The sequence below is a fragment of the Conger conger genome, chromosome 12, assembly GCF_963514075.1.
Source record: "Conger conger chromosome 12, fConCon1.1, whole genome shotgun sequence".
NCBI classification, from domain to species: domain Eukaryota; kingdom Metazoa; phylum Chordata; class Actinopteri; order Anguilliformes; family Congridae; genus Conger; species Conger conger.
The window spans coordinates 29,309,175-29,325,720 of NC_083771.1; the positions used below are offsets into that span (position 1 = coordinate 29,309,175).

At 45.7% G+C, this 16,546-nt stretch overlaps 1 protein-coding gene across 1 annotated transcript in view; it reads right to left on the reverse strand.

The window, feature by feature from the left end:
* Window positions 1-16,546, reverse strand: part of LOC133141555 (collagen alpha-2(XI) chain-like) — a 79,221-nt gene that overhangs the window by 34,142 nt on the left and 28,533 nt on the right. Inside the window, exons 2-6 of the mRNA XM_061262124.1 lie at window positions 10,006-10,153; window positions 9,015-9,173; window positions 6,196-6,388; window positions 3,623-3,757; window positions 3,207-3,287 (exon numbers count right to left, since the gene is read on the reverse strand). Coding sequence (XP_061118108.1) covers window positions 3,207-3,287; window positions 3,623-3,757; window positions 6,196-6,388; window positions 9,015-9,173; window positions 10,006-10,153 — 716 coding nt within the window. The remainder of the gene's footprint in view (window positions 1-3,206; window positions 3,288-3,622; window positions 3,758-6,195; window positions 6,389-9,014; window positions 9,174-10,005; window positions 10,154-16,546) is intronic.

Sequence of the window (16,546 nt, forward strand, 5' to 3'; positions counted from 1 at the left end):
GGAAGCCGAGGGCTGGATTTTCCAGGGTGATGCTGATCTACAGGGAATGAGTGTCCAGGAAAAACGGAACGGTCGACCACGGTACTAGGGCATCAAAGCAGGGAGTCGAAACAAACGGCCCTGGTAATCAGAAGGTTACACGTCAGAGCGACAAGAAACAGAAACAGGGCCTTTAAACATTAAACAAAAAACAGCTTGGTATTTTAAAACACGCCGAGTCTGCAACTCAACCTCCGCAAGCCTCCTGTAATGAGGAGCAGCTGCCTGGGGCAGAGGAGAGAGGGAGAGACAGCGAGAAAGAGGGGGGGGAAAGGGTGATAAGCGGGATGAGAGAGGTACAAAAAGGAGAAAGGAACAAAAGGAGAAAGCAAGTAGGGAAGAGGGGGAAACAAGGAAAAGTTACCCCACAAACTATAGGAGATACTACATCAGAAGTGGCTGCATCATTTCCTCCAGAGAAAAATGAAATATATCCACATGTGTGAGAAAGCAGGATTGGTGACTAGAGCACCTGTGGAGCTCAGAGCTCATGGTGGCTCACTCAGCTGACCCCACACTGGAGCGAGGAAGGGGTCTGAGCGTTACTCTGCTCTCCTGCGTCCTCTAAAGAGAGGACCAGAGGACCCCTGTGGGTTGGTCTCCTGCCTTTCCCACTGCAGGGCACCTGCCTGCAGCCTCTGAGCCCACAGCGCACCAGACTGATCCCAGGGATGAAAAAGGAGTGTGTTTTTAAATCTTGGGATAGACAGGCTTCTGTGCAACAGCACAGTTTCATTAAGACCTACCCACACAAGCATGCACAAACACACACACACCCACACACCACAAACACACACACCCACACAAAACAAAACACAGACATACACACATGCGCATACACACACACACACACACACACTACAAAACACAGACATACACACACACCACACACACACACACACCCACACCACAAACACACACAGATGCTTGTACAGTCACCCAGAGTTTGCAGTCAGCTTAATTTCAATACCAGTGAATTTAATTCAGGAAATTCATTTTCAGCGCAATGATAAAGGTGGAAACTATGCTGGGTGCTGACCCGCCGCCAGTGAACCATGCTAACTTCCATGTCATGCAGCTGGCTCCAGAGACAGTTGCGCAAGGCAGGCACAGTCTGCTGACTTAGCGCAAGACAGAGTGGTGTTTCGTAAGAGCTAGACTAATTGTTTAGCCTATTTTTTCATTTTTATACAGCAGAATCCAAATCCTCCAGGCTAAACCAAATCAAATCAAAAACAGATGAACACCTGCTGCATGCAGGAAGGCCGTCGCTAAAAGTCGAACGATTTAAACATAAAGCTTTTAATGTGACTCGAAAAGGCTTGTCAGTAAAAGGTGCATAATTTCATGAAAAACCGCAGACATTTGAGGCATGTGCGTGTTTCTAAGAACTACCCAGGTCATCATTTACATGTCCAATCAGTCAAGTTTAAGGTTGCCAACATTCCCCTGCTCAAACACAGGGCACAACCCAGTGATGGACCTGAAGGACACTATGTTCTGTACTATGGCTGACGAGCAGGGCGAGGTACTGTTTAAATGTTTTTTCAATTTTATAATATTATGGTTATTCAGCAAATTAATAACACATTTGGTACTGGCACTGAAAAGTATATGGATATAAGTTTTAATTTGCAAAACCATTGCAATGTTTTTCTGCATTCCCTCCTGGAAGTGCAAAAATACTTCCAGTGGCATGCCTTCATATCAATGTATACTATGCCAGCATCTGCGTTACTTTCTCCCTTAGTCAGTGCAACTCTCTGCATCAGGCAGACATTATAGGGTTCCCAGGTACAGGTTAAATAGACTTATGCGCTGATTTATTCCCCTGACAGTCCAGCTCCTCAATAGGTCAACAGGATCTGTTTCAACAGATGTGGGCTGGCAAGTGCGTTTTCAATTAAGTTGTTGTCAATGAGTACTGTGTACTGGATATGCAGTTTCTACTCCTCTGGGGGGGCAAATGTCCATCAACAGCCCCAGGCCAACCTGCAGACTCGACCCCTCAGAAGCTGCACACGCGTCAGGGCATGAGTCAAGTAGCGGACGCCCCTGTGAAGTAACTGTCGCAGGGGCCCTGTGAGCAGCTGAGAGACAAATGAGCACTACTGATGGAGGGGCTCCGGTGACTGATTTTTAACTCTCCCTCCTCCCACCTGTTCCTGCTGGGGTGTTTGTCATATGAAGCCAGGGGGCCAGTTCCCATGACAAACATAAATCATTCACCTCCCCCCAGCCCATTAGAACACAGCACCGCAGTTATTGGAACAAATTAAGAATCGGTGTAATCCTCCCTCTGCACCACTCCCAAGACATCAGCTTCCAGACAGATCTGACGCCATTTGGCCTCCACGGTGCTCCGGTGGAGGAATGTCGTTTTTAAGGATGTAGTTACGACAAACCGGAGACCTCACTGTACATTTACACTGAGCTATTTAGCGAAGCTCAGGCCAAGCACCACGCTCGGTTCAGGTTGAGCGCATTTCTCAACGGTACAATGGCAGTGCACCAGGGAATCGAACCGGCAACCCCTGCAGGTTACAGTTCCAGCTCCCTGACCACAACGCTACACTGCCACCAAGCGTCAGAGACATCGCAGCAGGCCCAGGTGGGCAGCAGCGGTGTGGTTTGGCAAAGGTAGCGCAGATTTCCTGTCCTGTCACACAGATTTACAGTAGCACTTTATTAATTTCTCTCCCAATAGAGATAAGGTAGGAGCACTGGCCCACATCTGTACGCACCCCGCACAGCCCCCACCTGCCTCACTAGCCACAGCACAGCTGTGCTTTCAGGACAAGGGTTGCCAAAGTTCCCTCTTTATGCAGTGATGACATACCTGCAACACCCTGCAACACATGCAGTTCATTTTGGGCCAAGAAGCCACATTTGAATTCATCTGGTTTTCTTTCTCGCGTGGACCTACATTGGATGCATACAAGGTTAAAACGGTTTGTTTTTGGCTCGGCAACCCGTTTCTCTGTAGTCTTACTTTGCTTAAGGTGAATGTGCGTGTTTTAGCCATAGGAGTCATGTCAAAACAAAATATCACGCAAAACTGGAGCTGTTGTGATCGGTGTGAGGGGTCCTGGGGCAGCCTCACACACACACGTGTTTGCCGTTTGTGCAAGCGCATCGCGTGTGAGAAGGAGGGATGCCGTACTCACGGTTAGTGGGTCCTGTCCACCGACAGAGCTCTCTGAACTCTCAAACAAGTCTTCCAGGTCATTTGAGGAGAGAATGAGGTCCTTGGTGGAAGCAAACAAGCAAAACCATGAAAAAAAGTAACAGGACAAAATGACAAGTACATTTGAATTAATGGATTTCCTCCTATTTTAACGAACATGTGTGAGTGTTTCTTCATTGAGAAAGATCAATTGTTCACTGTTCTTAATGAAGCGAGATTTTGAAGTGGAAGCAAGGGATTCGGGGATCCATCAAGATGAAACTGGATGAGCAGCCAAGGAACATTAATATGTTTTTTCAGCCAGTCTTGGAGAGACACATGCTTAAATAAATTGTGTTTTGTGTCTCTCCAAAATCAGCACCACAATGTGGAGAAGGAGAAGAGGAGCTGACGTACCTCTAGTGTGCGGGGCGTTTTTGGGGAGCGGGGCGGTTTTGGGGGCACCCCGCCACACGCAGGCACATGGAAGGTGCAGTGGTCACCTGCAGCATCTGGATTTCCCATGAGGAAGGTCAGCTGCCTCAGGCTGCCCTACAGAGAGACAGGCAGACAGACGGACAGACGTCATCACCACTGCGAGTGCACACATGTACACGCACAGTTCAGACTGAGGAAACCAGGTGAGACCAATTACCCGTTAAATAAAAACAGCTGTAATTGCCCGATTACTGTCAGTGCTGAATAATAATGAATCTCCCGCCCTTTAGCCAGAGTTAGTGAGTGAGTGAGTGAGTGAGTGAGTGTGTGTGAGTGAGTGAGTGAGTGAGTGAGTGAGTGAGTGAGTGAGTGAGTGCGTGTGAGTGACTGACTGACTGACTGACTGAGTGCGTGAGTGAGTGTGTGTGTGAGTGAGTGAGTGTGTGTGAGTGTGTGAGTGAGTGAGTGTGTGACTGAGAGTGTGTGTGTGAGTGAGTGTGTGAGTGTGAGTGTGTGAGTGAGTGTGTGAGTTTGTGAGTGAGTGTGTGAGTGAGTGAGTGAGTGAGTGTCTGAGTGAGTGAGTGTGTGAGTGAGTGAGTGTGTGAGTGAGTGAGTGAGTGTGTGAGTGAGTGAGTGAGTGAGTGAGTGAGTGAGTGTCTGTCTGAGTGAGTGAGTGAGTGAGTGAGTGAGTGTGTGAGTGAGTGAGTGTGTGAGTGAGTGAGTGAGACTTCTGTGACTGTGTTGAGGTGAGAGGATGTAAGAAGCAATGTGGAAGTAACTGCACACCAGGGTAATGGGCCATTAAACAGTCCTTACAAAGGAAGGCTATTGAACCATGAATCCTTAATTCTGCACACTGAAGGCTTTCAGTGTCTCAGATATGTATACGGTTATACTTGCTGAACCCTGAATCGCATGCCATTTTTATTTCTAAATTACAGTGGTTTTGTTATATAGGCTAAGGGGAAATTGTGTCAAGCCGCATTATAGGCACAGTGAGAAAAGCCCTAAAATACGCAAACCAAGACAAAATACAACATGAAAAAAGCAGCTAAAGAAATACAAAGCACAATATCTTTGAAAAAGTCATTTCTTTGGTCATAAGGAATTCAGCACGTTCAGCACTTCCCATGAATCTCCTCAATTCCACAGAGCATGCACATTTACGGTGCTTTACAACACCCACAATACGCTCCATTCAGTCACTGAATAGGGAACTGGAGGAGAGAGGGACTCATTCATACCTGGGTACCAGCATCTGCTGAGTAGCAGTAACAGTAGTAGTAATATATAAATACAATATAATGTAAAATATTCCAATAGTTGCTGCTTCAGTCTCAGTGAGATACATTGAATATAACTGACAGAATAAAATACTGCATTCTGGCGACATATTGGCATGTGTTGAAAATACTGTATATCGGAACAGCCTCGATATATTACCTCCCTGTATTATTCAATATAATGCAGCATATGTTTCACAATGTGGCAATTAATTTCTGCTGTGCAAGTTATATGTAGACTTTTCAAAGGCATTCCTATGGGGGGTTTAGTCAGTAACAGTGCCCCCTCCCCTCAGTCCACAGGGACAGGATGGCTGACTGGGTGATCCCCTGTGGTCTGATTTGTGCACTGGAGTAAGGCACACAACAGATGCTCTGCATCGCATGCAAAAACGCCAATCATGTGGCCGCCGTCAATGTGTACAAGACAGTTCTGTGGGCGATTAGGGATCCCGTCCCAGCAGATGAGTTGTTGTAGTGTTATCCACTGCTTTCCAAATCATAATTAGGGATGTAATTAGGGGCTCAGCTTGAGAGGCTCTGCCCACTGGGGCCTGAAAACATTTATGACCCTTTTAGTATGGAGGTTGATTTCCCTCTCGCAAGGTCCACATGGAGTCTCCTCTGGCATTTTTCCTGGGAGAGGGGGCGTGTGACACTGGAACGGAGGTGAGTTTGATGTGCTATGGCTGTGTTAGACTTGGCGGTGCTCTTGTTGCGGCGTGTTGAGCAACAGAGCTGTTTTAAAAATGGTTTGGCCATCCCTAATGGAGATAGAGATGAAGTTACCATTACCATCAAGGGGTAGCAGGTGCAAACAGACCTGGATCCCCCCGCCTCCCAAAAAAACACTGCATTTATCATGAAAGAGAGGACATCTTGACAGGCGGTTGTTCCTCTGTGCGGTCCAGGACAGGACCCAATGGAAAGATTGCAGGAGAGACTAAACGGAACACCACATGGCTACAGGGGAGCCCTCCCAAGCCCAAAGTTTCAGGGCGCCCAATATAGAGATGACTTCCCTGGAACATTTTAGCCTCTACATCAAGACTTAAGTGTTCCTATTTTAACCTCTTGTTCAATACCTTTTAATCCAACTATGGACTCTACTTGAGGTGTGCTGTCTTTTAAACTATGATTTGAAAAGCAATGCAGTCACCAGCCCAGATGTGACGTGCTGTTTGGAGACCTCTCGGTGAAAGAACAGCTGACTCACTGACTGAACATCCTGGATCTCTCCGTTTTTTGGCAAGTGACAAGGCCCCTCACCTCGAAGGGTGTCTCGAAGTCCTCAATGATGCCGCCCACCATCAGCAGGCCGTCGGTGGCTATGTCCATTCCTGGGTACGTCCAGTTCACTTTCTCCGTCAGCACGCAATCCACATACAGGGCCAAGCTCTGTGCAGAGACGCCCACCGACACCCGGTGCCACTGCCCGTCCGACAGCGCCCCAACCGGGAACCTGGGGGCACGGGGTCAGAGGTCATTACTGTTTTCTTGCTGAGAATTGTAAGGTGGCACAATTCAGTACCACAGAATACAGAAAGAAACTGGATTGAAAACAGTATTATGCGGGACGATAAAACACAATGCAAAACAAGTGTAGAGCACAAAAACATAATTAATAAGCCATGGGAAAAGTATTTAGTTGTTGTGCAGTGCATTTCACTAATACCTTTATGAAACTTAAAATTAAGTATGCCGAATGTATCCAGTTCTGTCCTGTATACACATTAGATTACAGCAGGTAAACGAATTATACCTTTTCCAATTTTCTTTTAGATAACACCCACTAGGCAAGTAAACATACAACCAGGCACAAAAACGATTAGGAAAAAAAGGATGTTCACTATAAATGCACATAAATAACGGGACAGGAATCAGGAAAGTACATCTGCATTCAAGTCAAATACATCCCCTGGTTTGCATTTCCTCATCAGGGTGCATGCCAAAATGCATTTATGGTCGAGTAGATGAATCCACAGATGTCTTACATATCCCAAAAAGAACAACAGCTCTGAGGATTCTCTGGAACTGGAAATTCTATCTCTGCCACTGCTGAAGCACAGGATGTTCTGATTCTCAGGCGTAATGCGACTATTGATGAAAGGGGATGGTAGAAGACGGAACATCCAGATCATCCATAGCTTACAGTACAGCGTACACAAAGAAACTGTCCAAATCCTACCAAACTTTGAGGATGCACAGTACGGAGGCCAGAAGGAACACCGGCGTTGACATTTTGTTGATTTGTAACATTGTTCTCTGAGATTCCGCCAATGATCTACTGCTCCGACTCCAAATGAGAAAAGAGGCTACTACCTGCGGGCAAAGGCACTCTTAAATCACTGGAAAATCCACAGGTGGCACCAGAGATACTGCATCAACTTTATCTATTGGCTTGGCAGAAGTCCCTGTTTTCAGGGCCACTCAACGTGTACATTCACCACATCCTGTAGTTTATGTAGGCAGCTGGATATATGCTTTGTGAAGACATTTTGGTGCAACTGAGGTTAAGACTCAAGGGCACAGGAAAAGGGTAAACGACTCTACCATAATGCATAAGCATAGGAGTAGGAGAGAATTACACAATGAACCCATGACATTCCTGCAGGGCGGCCTGTAGCGCAGTGGTTAAGGTACGTGACTGGCACCTGCAAGGTGGGTGGTTCGATCCCCGGTGTAGCCACAATAAGATCCGCACAGCCATTGGGCCCTTGAGCAAGGCCCTTAACCCTGCATTGCTCCAGGGGAGGATTGTCACCTGCTTAGTCTAATCAACTGTACGTCGCTCTGGAAAAGAGTGTCTGCCAAATGCCATTTAGGGAAGGACTATCACATGCTGCTAGTCACTGGTGGTACCTCTCCAGCTAAGCCATTGCCACTATAACATTATAGCATTGCCAATACATGGCAGCATCTTTGTGAGAATGTTTTGTTTTGGCTGGGCACAGATCCTGCTAACTGTCAGTTGCAGCTTCATTTCTCTCCCCACAGTTACACTTTAGTAACACAAATTCCTCGTGCAGCATTGTGGTTTACAGATTCAAGAAGAAACAACCTTGCCAAGGAAACAAACTAAGATATTACATTACATTACATTAATGGCATTTTTGGCAGACATTCTGATTATGTATCGTGTAAAGCTTATGATAGCATTAAGCACATTGCATTACCTTATTTAAGCAATAACTCAGGACAGAAAGCGGTATATTGTAATTATCACAGCTAAGGGGTAGCTTGGCCACACGTGCAGCGGAGAGAGTTGCAACCCCCGTCGGTAAACTCCAACGTTGTTTTGTTCTGCCAAACTGGCTAGCTAGTTAGCAGCGGAGTGATAACTGAAATAGAACTGTATATAAGTCATAGCAGTGGTATATCATTATTTTATCACTGCTATTAACCAATCGGATTGCGAGATTTGTCCTGCCCGTTTTATAAAATAAATTTAGCACACTCTTGTCTTGAGCAACTTGCAACGAGACAACATACAACAAGTGTATCCACCTGAGATCAGCTAGAGTGCTAGACTCACTATGTAACTCACTATGTAAGCCAGGGGTGTCAAACTCCAGTGTTTCAGCACCATTCATTTTACATTTCAAAGTCTTTCAGTGGCTAAAGAGTCCACACACCTTGTTCTCTTTATAGGGGCGACATTGGCTCAGGCGGTAAGAGCATTTGTCTGGTAGTCGGTGGGTTGCCAGTTCGATCCCCAACCTGGGCTGTGTTGAAGTGTCCCTGTGCAAGGCACCTAACCCCTACGTGCTCCTGATGATCTGGTTGGTGCCTTGCATGGCAGACAATTGCCGTTGGTGTGTTGGTGTGTGTGTGTGTGTGTGTGTGTGTGTGTGTATAAATGGGTGAATGAGCAGCATCAATTGAACAGCGCTTTAGTTAAACCAGGCCAACCATTTACCATTTAATTGGCTGCTGATTGAAAGGAAACCACAAACACTTGCAGAAACTGCGGCCCTCTGGGACTGGAGTTTGACACCCCTGACGTAGGCCTAACGGCAGATGGTTCAGCTAAAGTTTGAATTAAAGCCAGCGTATTATCCGTCTGTCGGGAGCGGGCAGAGGCTCACTCGTAGTGGCGCTGCTGCGTGGTGACCAGGCTGAAGGTGTAGGGGTTGAGGCGGATCTGCAGCAGGATGTGGCTGTGGGGGCTCAGGAGGGTGAGCAGACTGCGCTCCTCCATCTGCTCGCTGCGCAGCTGCATCAGGAGGCTGAACTCGTCCGCAAACCTGCGCAGACACACACAGAGGCCGGCGGAGCGAGGTCACTCACAGGTCAGAGAGAGAGAGAGAGAGAGAGAGAGAGAGAGAGAGAGAGAGAGAGAGAGAGAGAGAGAGAGAGAGAGAGAGAGAGAGAGAGAGAGAGAGAGAGAGAGAGAGAGAGAGAGAGAGAGAGAGAGAGAGAGAGAGAGAGAGAGAGAGAGAGAGAGAGAGAGAGAGAGAGAGAGACAAACACACACGCCTCTGTGTCACATCTGTGTCTGTATTGGCACAAATGCAACAATTGCAATAGCGGTTGGCACAGACATAACGATTTAAGAAAAAACATCTTAGCCCACGTATAATTTGACCCCATTCAGTGTTTGACATCTCTTAAAAAATGTTAACCCTATTTTTTAATCTTGACACTGTGTCACTCCAATTTGGTTGGATTAAATCGTAAACATGAAATACACATAATGCTATGTTCTCAAAGGTCTTGTATCAACTTCGTGTACAAAGGTGTTGTGTGTGGTCATTTTCATCCCAGCCTCTGAAGTTGTATAGAATGTAAGAAAATATACAACTTATTTTTTGGGTGATTCTGGCATGCAGTTTCCCATGCAGGTTTCAAACTTTCACTTACCTCAGGCTTTAAAAAAACACTTTAAATATTTAAGGATAAAAAGCTAGCAATTTAGGAGACATTAAGAAGGGTGTCAAACCTTTTCTATTACAATAATTTTCTCTTGGCCACAATTTGACCCCGAACGTGAAAGCTGTGAAATACACACAGGAACTGAATATAGTATATACACACAAGCACACACACAGAATGTACAGACACAGACTTGGGGCTTACCTGGCTCCAAAGGCCTGGCGCAGGGGCAGGGAGAGGGTGGAGTACTGCCCCACCTGCAACACGGGGCATTTCTGTCCCTCCAGGCTGATGGAGGAGTTACTGCTGTTTCCCACCTGCCAGAAGAGCTGCTCCAGCAGGTCTATCTCCTCTGTGGGCACACGCGCACACACACACACACACACACACACACACACACACACACGCAAGTTTCAGCCTCCACTCTTTGAGGATAGCATTGTCTAAAACAGGGGTTTCAAACTCCAGTCCTGGAGGGCCGCAGTGTCTGCTGGTTTTTGGTGTGTTTCAGCACGAGAGATACATTTCAAAGCTTTCATTGGCTAAAGAGTCCACACACCTTGTTCTCAAGGGCTTAACTGGCTGCTGATTGAAAGGAAACCACAAACACCTGTAGACACTGTGGCCCTCCAGGACTGGAGTTTGACACCCCTGGTCTAAACCTTACAGACAGTCAAATACATGCATTTCATTATGCACATAATGTACTTAGCTACATTGTTTCTTTCAAGGAGCTTGCCCCATGGGGACTCAACCCCCCCAAAATGAGAACGCCCCCCCTCCCCACCCCCTTCAACTTGGATACCGCATGGCAGTCATTACGAGACGCAACACTCAACACCCATTAGCTGAGGTGGAGAGGGATTGTTTAATTAAGGCAATTAAACTGGGGGGGGTGATTACATGACTGGGACCTCGGCCAGCACCGCAACATGTACTGCAGACCAGACCTGTCTTCTGTAAGTGGAGAACATGGAATGCGTAATATGAACATGAAAGCGTTGCGGAGAAAAGGAATGCGCCTGGCACACACTGCAATCACTGGCTATCTCTCCCGCCTGCCACCGCTCAGCAGCAGGGTAGTGTCATATGTAGGGAACAGGGGCCCAGAGCATGCAGGCTCAGTTCCCTGGTGCAGCACTGAGGGTGTACCTGTGAGCAAGGTGCTTAACCTGAATTACTCCTGTCCATATCCAGCTATATACACTGAATAGATCTGATGTTTTACTAATGCGTATATAGTGAATGTCCAAAAAAAGAATAATTCAGTGGTCACTCTAGAAAAGAGTGCCTGCTAAATACCCAAATGTAAAATGTATTTTTAGATGTATGTATTGTGATAAACCAGGGGACGGTTAGAAGGCCCAGACACGTCACTCAGATGGAGACCTACTGCAAGAGGCAACCGTCCACCAGCATGAAAAAGGACTGTCACAACTTCCCGGTGCTTTGATTGAAACAGATGTACGTAACAGATAACAGATAACATACTTCAGTGTATTCACAACATGACGTTAGGGGAATTCCCTTGCCAACTAAACTAACTCTGCCAAAAGATATGTTTGGATTCAAGAAATCATTTGGAATTGTTGTACACTGAGGAGACACTGCATGCAGATGAATACATAAAGTATTTTTACTTTATTGCATTTGGCTGTATGTATTTGACCGCAAGGCTTGGTCTTTCTCCAACATGGCTGGTTGGAACTACAGGATTATAATGTGTTGTACATCAGTGGAAAAGATTGTCCTCCTGATCCACATTAAAGTACATTGTCTCCAAGAAACAAGCACTTGAGCAAAATGCTGGCGGGGCTGTGTGCATTTTTCCTAATAAACTTACAGAATGTATGGATAGGAACAGACTACCAGGTGGCCATGATTTCACTGTCATTAAAAAAAACACGATTTCCTGCTTTTGGATTTTCCTTTTTTTTTTTTTTTTAAGAAGAAGAAAAGGTCAGGTCTCTATTTGGGCTGGTTAATTTAAGACACTCAGAGGCCTGTTGCAAATGCAAACCCCCCAAACCCCCAAACCCCCCCAACCCCCATCATCTTTTTTTTTTAAATGTCCTCTCATTTTACCAGCCTTCTACGATGCCTTGTGCCGCAATTCATTTCTCTTTAACTCGCTCATTTTCCTGCTAGTGGCACGGGACAACCATTCATTTTTGGGAGCCCACAGAGGGCGTCTGCTGTTCCTCATGGCTGCGTATAGCGTAATATGAATGGTCGCCTGGGGTGGCCGGGGGATTTAAGGGCCTCATGAATGTGGCATTTTTCGATGACGGAGAGGATGACTCATCTGGACCACACCAGTCTGAGTACAGCAGAGTTAAACAGAGTCTGCTCTTTGAGATGGAGAGACTGCAAGGCTGCTCTGTCACCTCAGACCTGGCAGCTCCAGGTAGGGCAGTCTGAGCAGGGTTCATTAGGTGAACAGCTCCTGATGTGAGGGGACCTGACTTTATGCAAAAAAGAAAAGAAAAAAGATATTGCTATATGGCCTCCAGTAAAGGAGATAAGGCAAGTCAAAGTCATGGAGTCACACAAATTAGCGCAAGCTTTGTTAACCCATATCTCCCAGATTAATACCCAGAGACAAGTGTAATTTTCGTTCCAGGGGTTTCTTTTAAGGCCAAATCGGCATGGCAAATTTAATTAATCTGTGATGATAGTGTCAAAAAGTGTGTCGAGTTGAGATGGAATTACCCATATTTGCACTGAATTATTCCAGCACATTTTCCTATACATGGCCATGAGGGACACCTCTGCATTGAACCCAGGCTCATCCTCAGCTTCACTCTTTAGCGCTAGCTGTCTAACATTTTAAAAACAAAGTACCCAATAACAGGATCCATTCCCCCACCATGTCTCTGCTGAGTGGGACAGACACAGAGGAACACCCTAATTGAGTTTCCATGGCTCTACATATTCCATCTGATCCGGTCTGCCACTGAAGTCTCCCCCGTGCATTTACCTTGTCCTGCTTGCTTTACCTTTTCATGAGTAAACAGGCTGTAGAGACGTCCTTCAAAATAAAGACTTTAAAGAGTGATGATAACTGATTTAAGTGGCAAGAATTAGAGTAACTGCTTCCTGAAGAAGATGTCACTGGTCATTTTGGCATGAGCATTCTCTCATACCTTGAGATGCTGCATTGTAATAAACTTTCTTTCACAAAAGCCAGTTGCTTGCCTCATTTTTATATAGCGTCAAAGCAGATCATGCATGACTTTGGACAAGCAATTACTAGAATGTTCCTACGTAACTTTCCATTAGTTTCGATACAATACTGCAACAATAGTGCCCATCAAACCCCTGTTCATTTCTGACAAGATAATTTTGAAGGAAGAAATGTTAATAGATTCTCCTGCACCTGCAATATGAAAAACTAATTTTCACCACAAATGTACTCATTCTCCTTTTCATTACCTTACCAGGTCTGAAGAAAGTCTCAAAGAGTCATGAAAATGCAATATTTTCACAAATAAATACGGAGCGTGAGAGCTATCCCGGCATGCCAGAAGAAAAAGTACGGAAACAACGGATTCCCAGTCATCTCTGAAGAAATCAGAATAGAAAACCAGAACTGTAACTATGGAACAAAGGCATGTTTGCTTTTGCAATCTCGCAATACATGGAGTTTCACTGCGCCCCAAAGGATTTCACCACAAATACACCAAAAGGAAATGTACCATGTAAAAAAAATATTATTGGTCAGATCCTGTTACGAGGGAGGTCCTTTCATTATTTTTTATAAGGACTGATTAAAAGTCTCAACTTTAAGGCTTAACTGGAAGTAATTACTTTCCCAGTAACAGAGACCTGGGAATTAATATCTAAAAGTACATTAAATGCAGGCCTGCATGCAGTAATTGAATGTATTCCAACTCTTGTCAAGTTGTCATCAGACGCACATGGAAATCATCTCAAGTGAGAGGAAGGGTTGGTAATTAAAGAATCAGCCAGTGCTGTTGCGCACATCAGGGGAATCAATTTTTCTACTGTAATTCCCTTGACACGAGATTCTCTTTTTTTCAAAGGCTCATTCCCAGGTTCAGTAAGGGCAACCAGGGCATCTTAATTACTTGTACAGAATGTTACACTGGCTCCTTGATCGAAAGAGCTTAACTTCGGGGGCTGAAAGGGGGGTAGAGAGTGAGAGAGACAGGCCAAGACAAAGAGAGAGGAGAGAGGACAGAGAGAATTATTTATGTACAGTATTTTAACCCTATAACCCAGTGTATTAACCCTATATGTTACGTGTCATTGTTAATTGTTTTATTGTTAATTGCTTTGGCAATATTGTTTGTATAGTCATGCCAATAAAGCACTACTGAATTGAATAGAAGAAAGTGAGAGTGAGAGAGACAGAGAGAGAGAGTGCATCACTTATGTAAATGGAGAAAGATCAATTTAGATAAAAAGAGTTTTCTTTCCAAAAGCATATCAGTCACTTCTGTAGAATAAAGATTTGTCTCCTTGATTATTTTTGATGGAAATGGAAACACTGCAGGGCAAACCACTGAATTTCCACAGTTGTAACATGATGTATCACACACACACACAAGCAAGCACACACATGTACACACACAGCATGCCCTCAAGTTTGTGTGCATTTAACACCTTTCCTTAGCCTTAGCACACACTTGTTAAATGTGCATTGAACACTGGACACTAAAATGCTTAATCTTTACCATTCTTTATTATTTTTTTACATCTAATGTAAAATGTTGGACACCTAACCCAGGTGAGGCCCTCAATTACTAGATTTAGCCCAAATCCATCCTATAGTAAGCTGATGACAGCACAGCACAGACCAAGGCTGGAACCTGTGGCCGTAGGATTCATTATGACTAATTGCAAGAATGACCAGAATTTTGTAAGTATAATGATGATATCAATAAGTAGTTTTCAGTAGGCAGACAGCTTTCAGACATCTGCTCCAGACTGACAGAATGATCCTACCAAATGCTATGGCCATTATTATAAAAATGACCAAGCAGTCATTTGATACCATGACAGGTGAAAGACAGGTGACAGGAGTTCAAGCCTGTTATTCTCACTTGGCTGAGGGTGAACCGGCACGATTCCTGACTGCGGATTCCAGAAGCGCACAGAGTGAGATCTCTAACACACACACACACACACACACACACACACACACACACACACACACACACACACACACACACACACACACACACACACACACACACACACACACACACACACACACACACACACACACACACACACACACACACACACACACACGCGCCAGTGTGCCTTTCAGACCAGGCCCAAATAAAGCAGCATCCCCGCTCCTCACAGACAGACTGACTCGGCTGGCAGAGGGGTGAGGAGGAGGGCAGGAGATTAATGAGCGGCCCCCTGAGGCCCTGAGGCCCTTCTCCCCACGTTACCCGCGTTCGCGCCTGCAGACGCGCCTTTCGCTTTCCGCGGAAAATGTGCCGCCTTTCACCAAAGCTTTCTCACAGAGAGAGGAGGAGCAGTAGAAAGAGACTTCACCTCAGTTCCAGACAAAAACATTCAGCCTCCTTCCTATCTGTCCCACACCCACCTCATGTCTACACTTACACAAATTAAATATATTTTAAATACACTGAAACAAATGTATTATCAATAAATTGCAATACCCCACAACATGCTGGCAAATAGAACTTTTTTTTACAACTTTAGAGTGCAGGGGACAAACATTAATTGAGGGGTCTTATCGAGGCTTTTGAAGTTTCTGAAATGTCCGCATATTTACAATATATTGAAATATACTTGTTTTTCCGTGAGGGAACTGTTCCAGCAGAATATCATAGGAGGGTCAATAGATGCCACTTGCAAGGATACTCAGCACATCAAACACATGAAATGCACATTAATGCATTTATTGCTTACATTTTACATTAGAAGTACATGCTTCTCAGCTCACCTTTGCATGCATTATCCCTCTATGTCACCTGCAAAGCAACCTATGCCTCTGCGATGGTAGCATACACATACACTTATCAGGGAGGAATTCTGGGACACGTTTCTGGGTATTTTTCCACCCTTCCCTGGCCCCGGGTGGACAGCTGCAGCGGCAGGTAGGCACAGGCCCGGGGGACCTGCAGTGTGGACGCAGAGGGCCCCACACACCTGCACAACCTGGCCCGCGTGGGGTCAGCGACCCGCCAGCCGCGCGGAGGAGATGCTAATAAACACACGGGCCCTCGGGACGTCCGCCGGCCCCGGGGCAGCAGAGGGCCACATAGCTGCGACCGCCTCCACGTGACTGATCTTCTTAACAGACATTTCCATTTCCACACATTAAACACATACGGGGCTGCGCGCTTTACTAAGGAATTTGGGGATCAGGCTTTAGTGATAGGGTGTGCCAGGGATGGCCCTCCAACCCAAGACTCAAACATGCAACCTGTCGGTTTTTCTGCAGATGCTCTTGATCTCTGATGCACCAACGCTAACTACAAAAACCTGCATTGTCTGGAAGTAAATTCACCCCCAAACCCCAAGGTTAAAACAGGTCTGTTTCAACATAAAAATCTAATGAATGCAGTGAACAAATGTCAGGGTCCCACGTCGTACACAAAGAGAGGCAGAATGGAGGGTCTGGTTAGTGTTACAGGCCCATGCACTGCGATGACTGCACTGGAATAACAGGCATTCCAGCCGCCGCACAGCTGCTGACAATCCCTTTTGTTTGAAATTCACAGCTGAGGGCGCATTG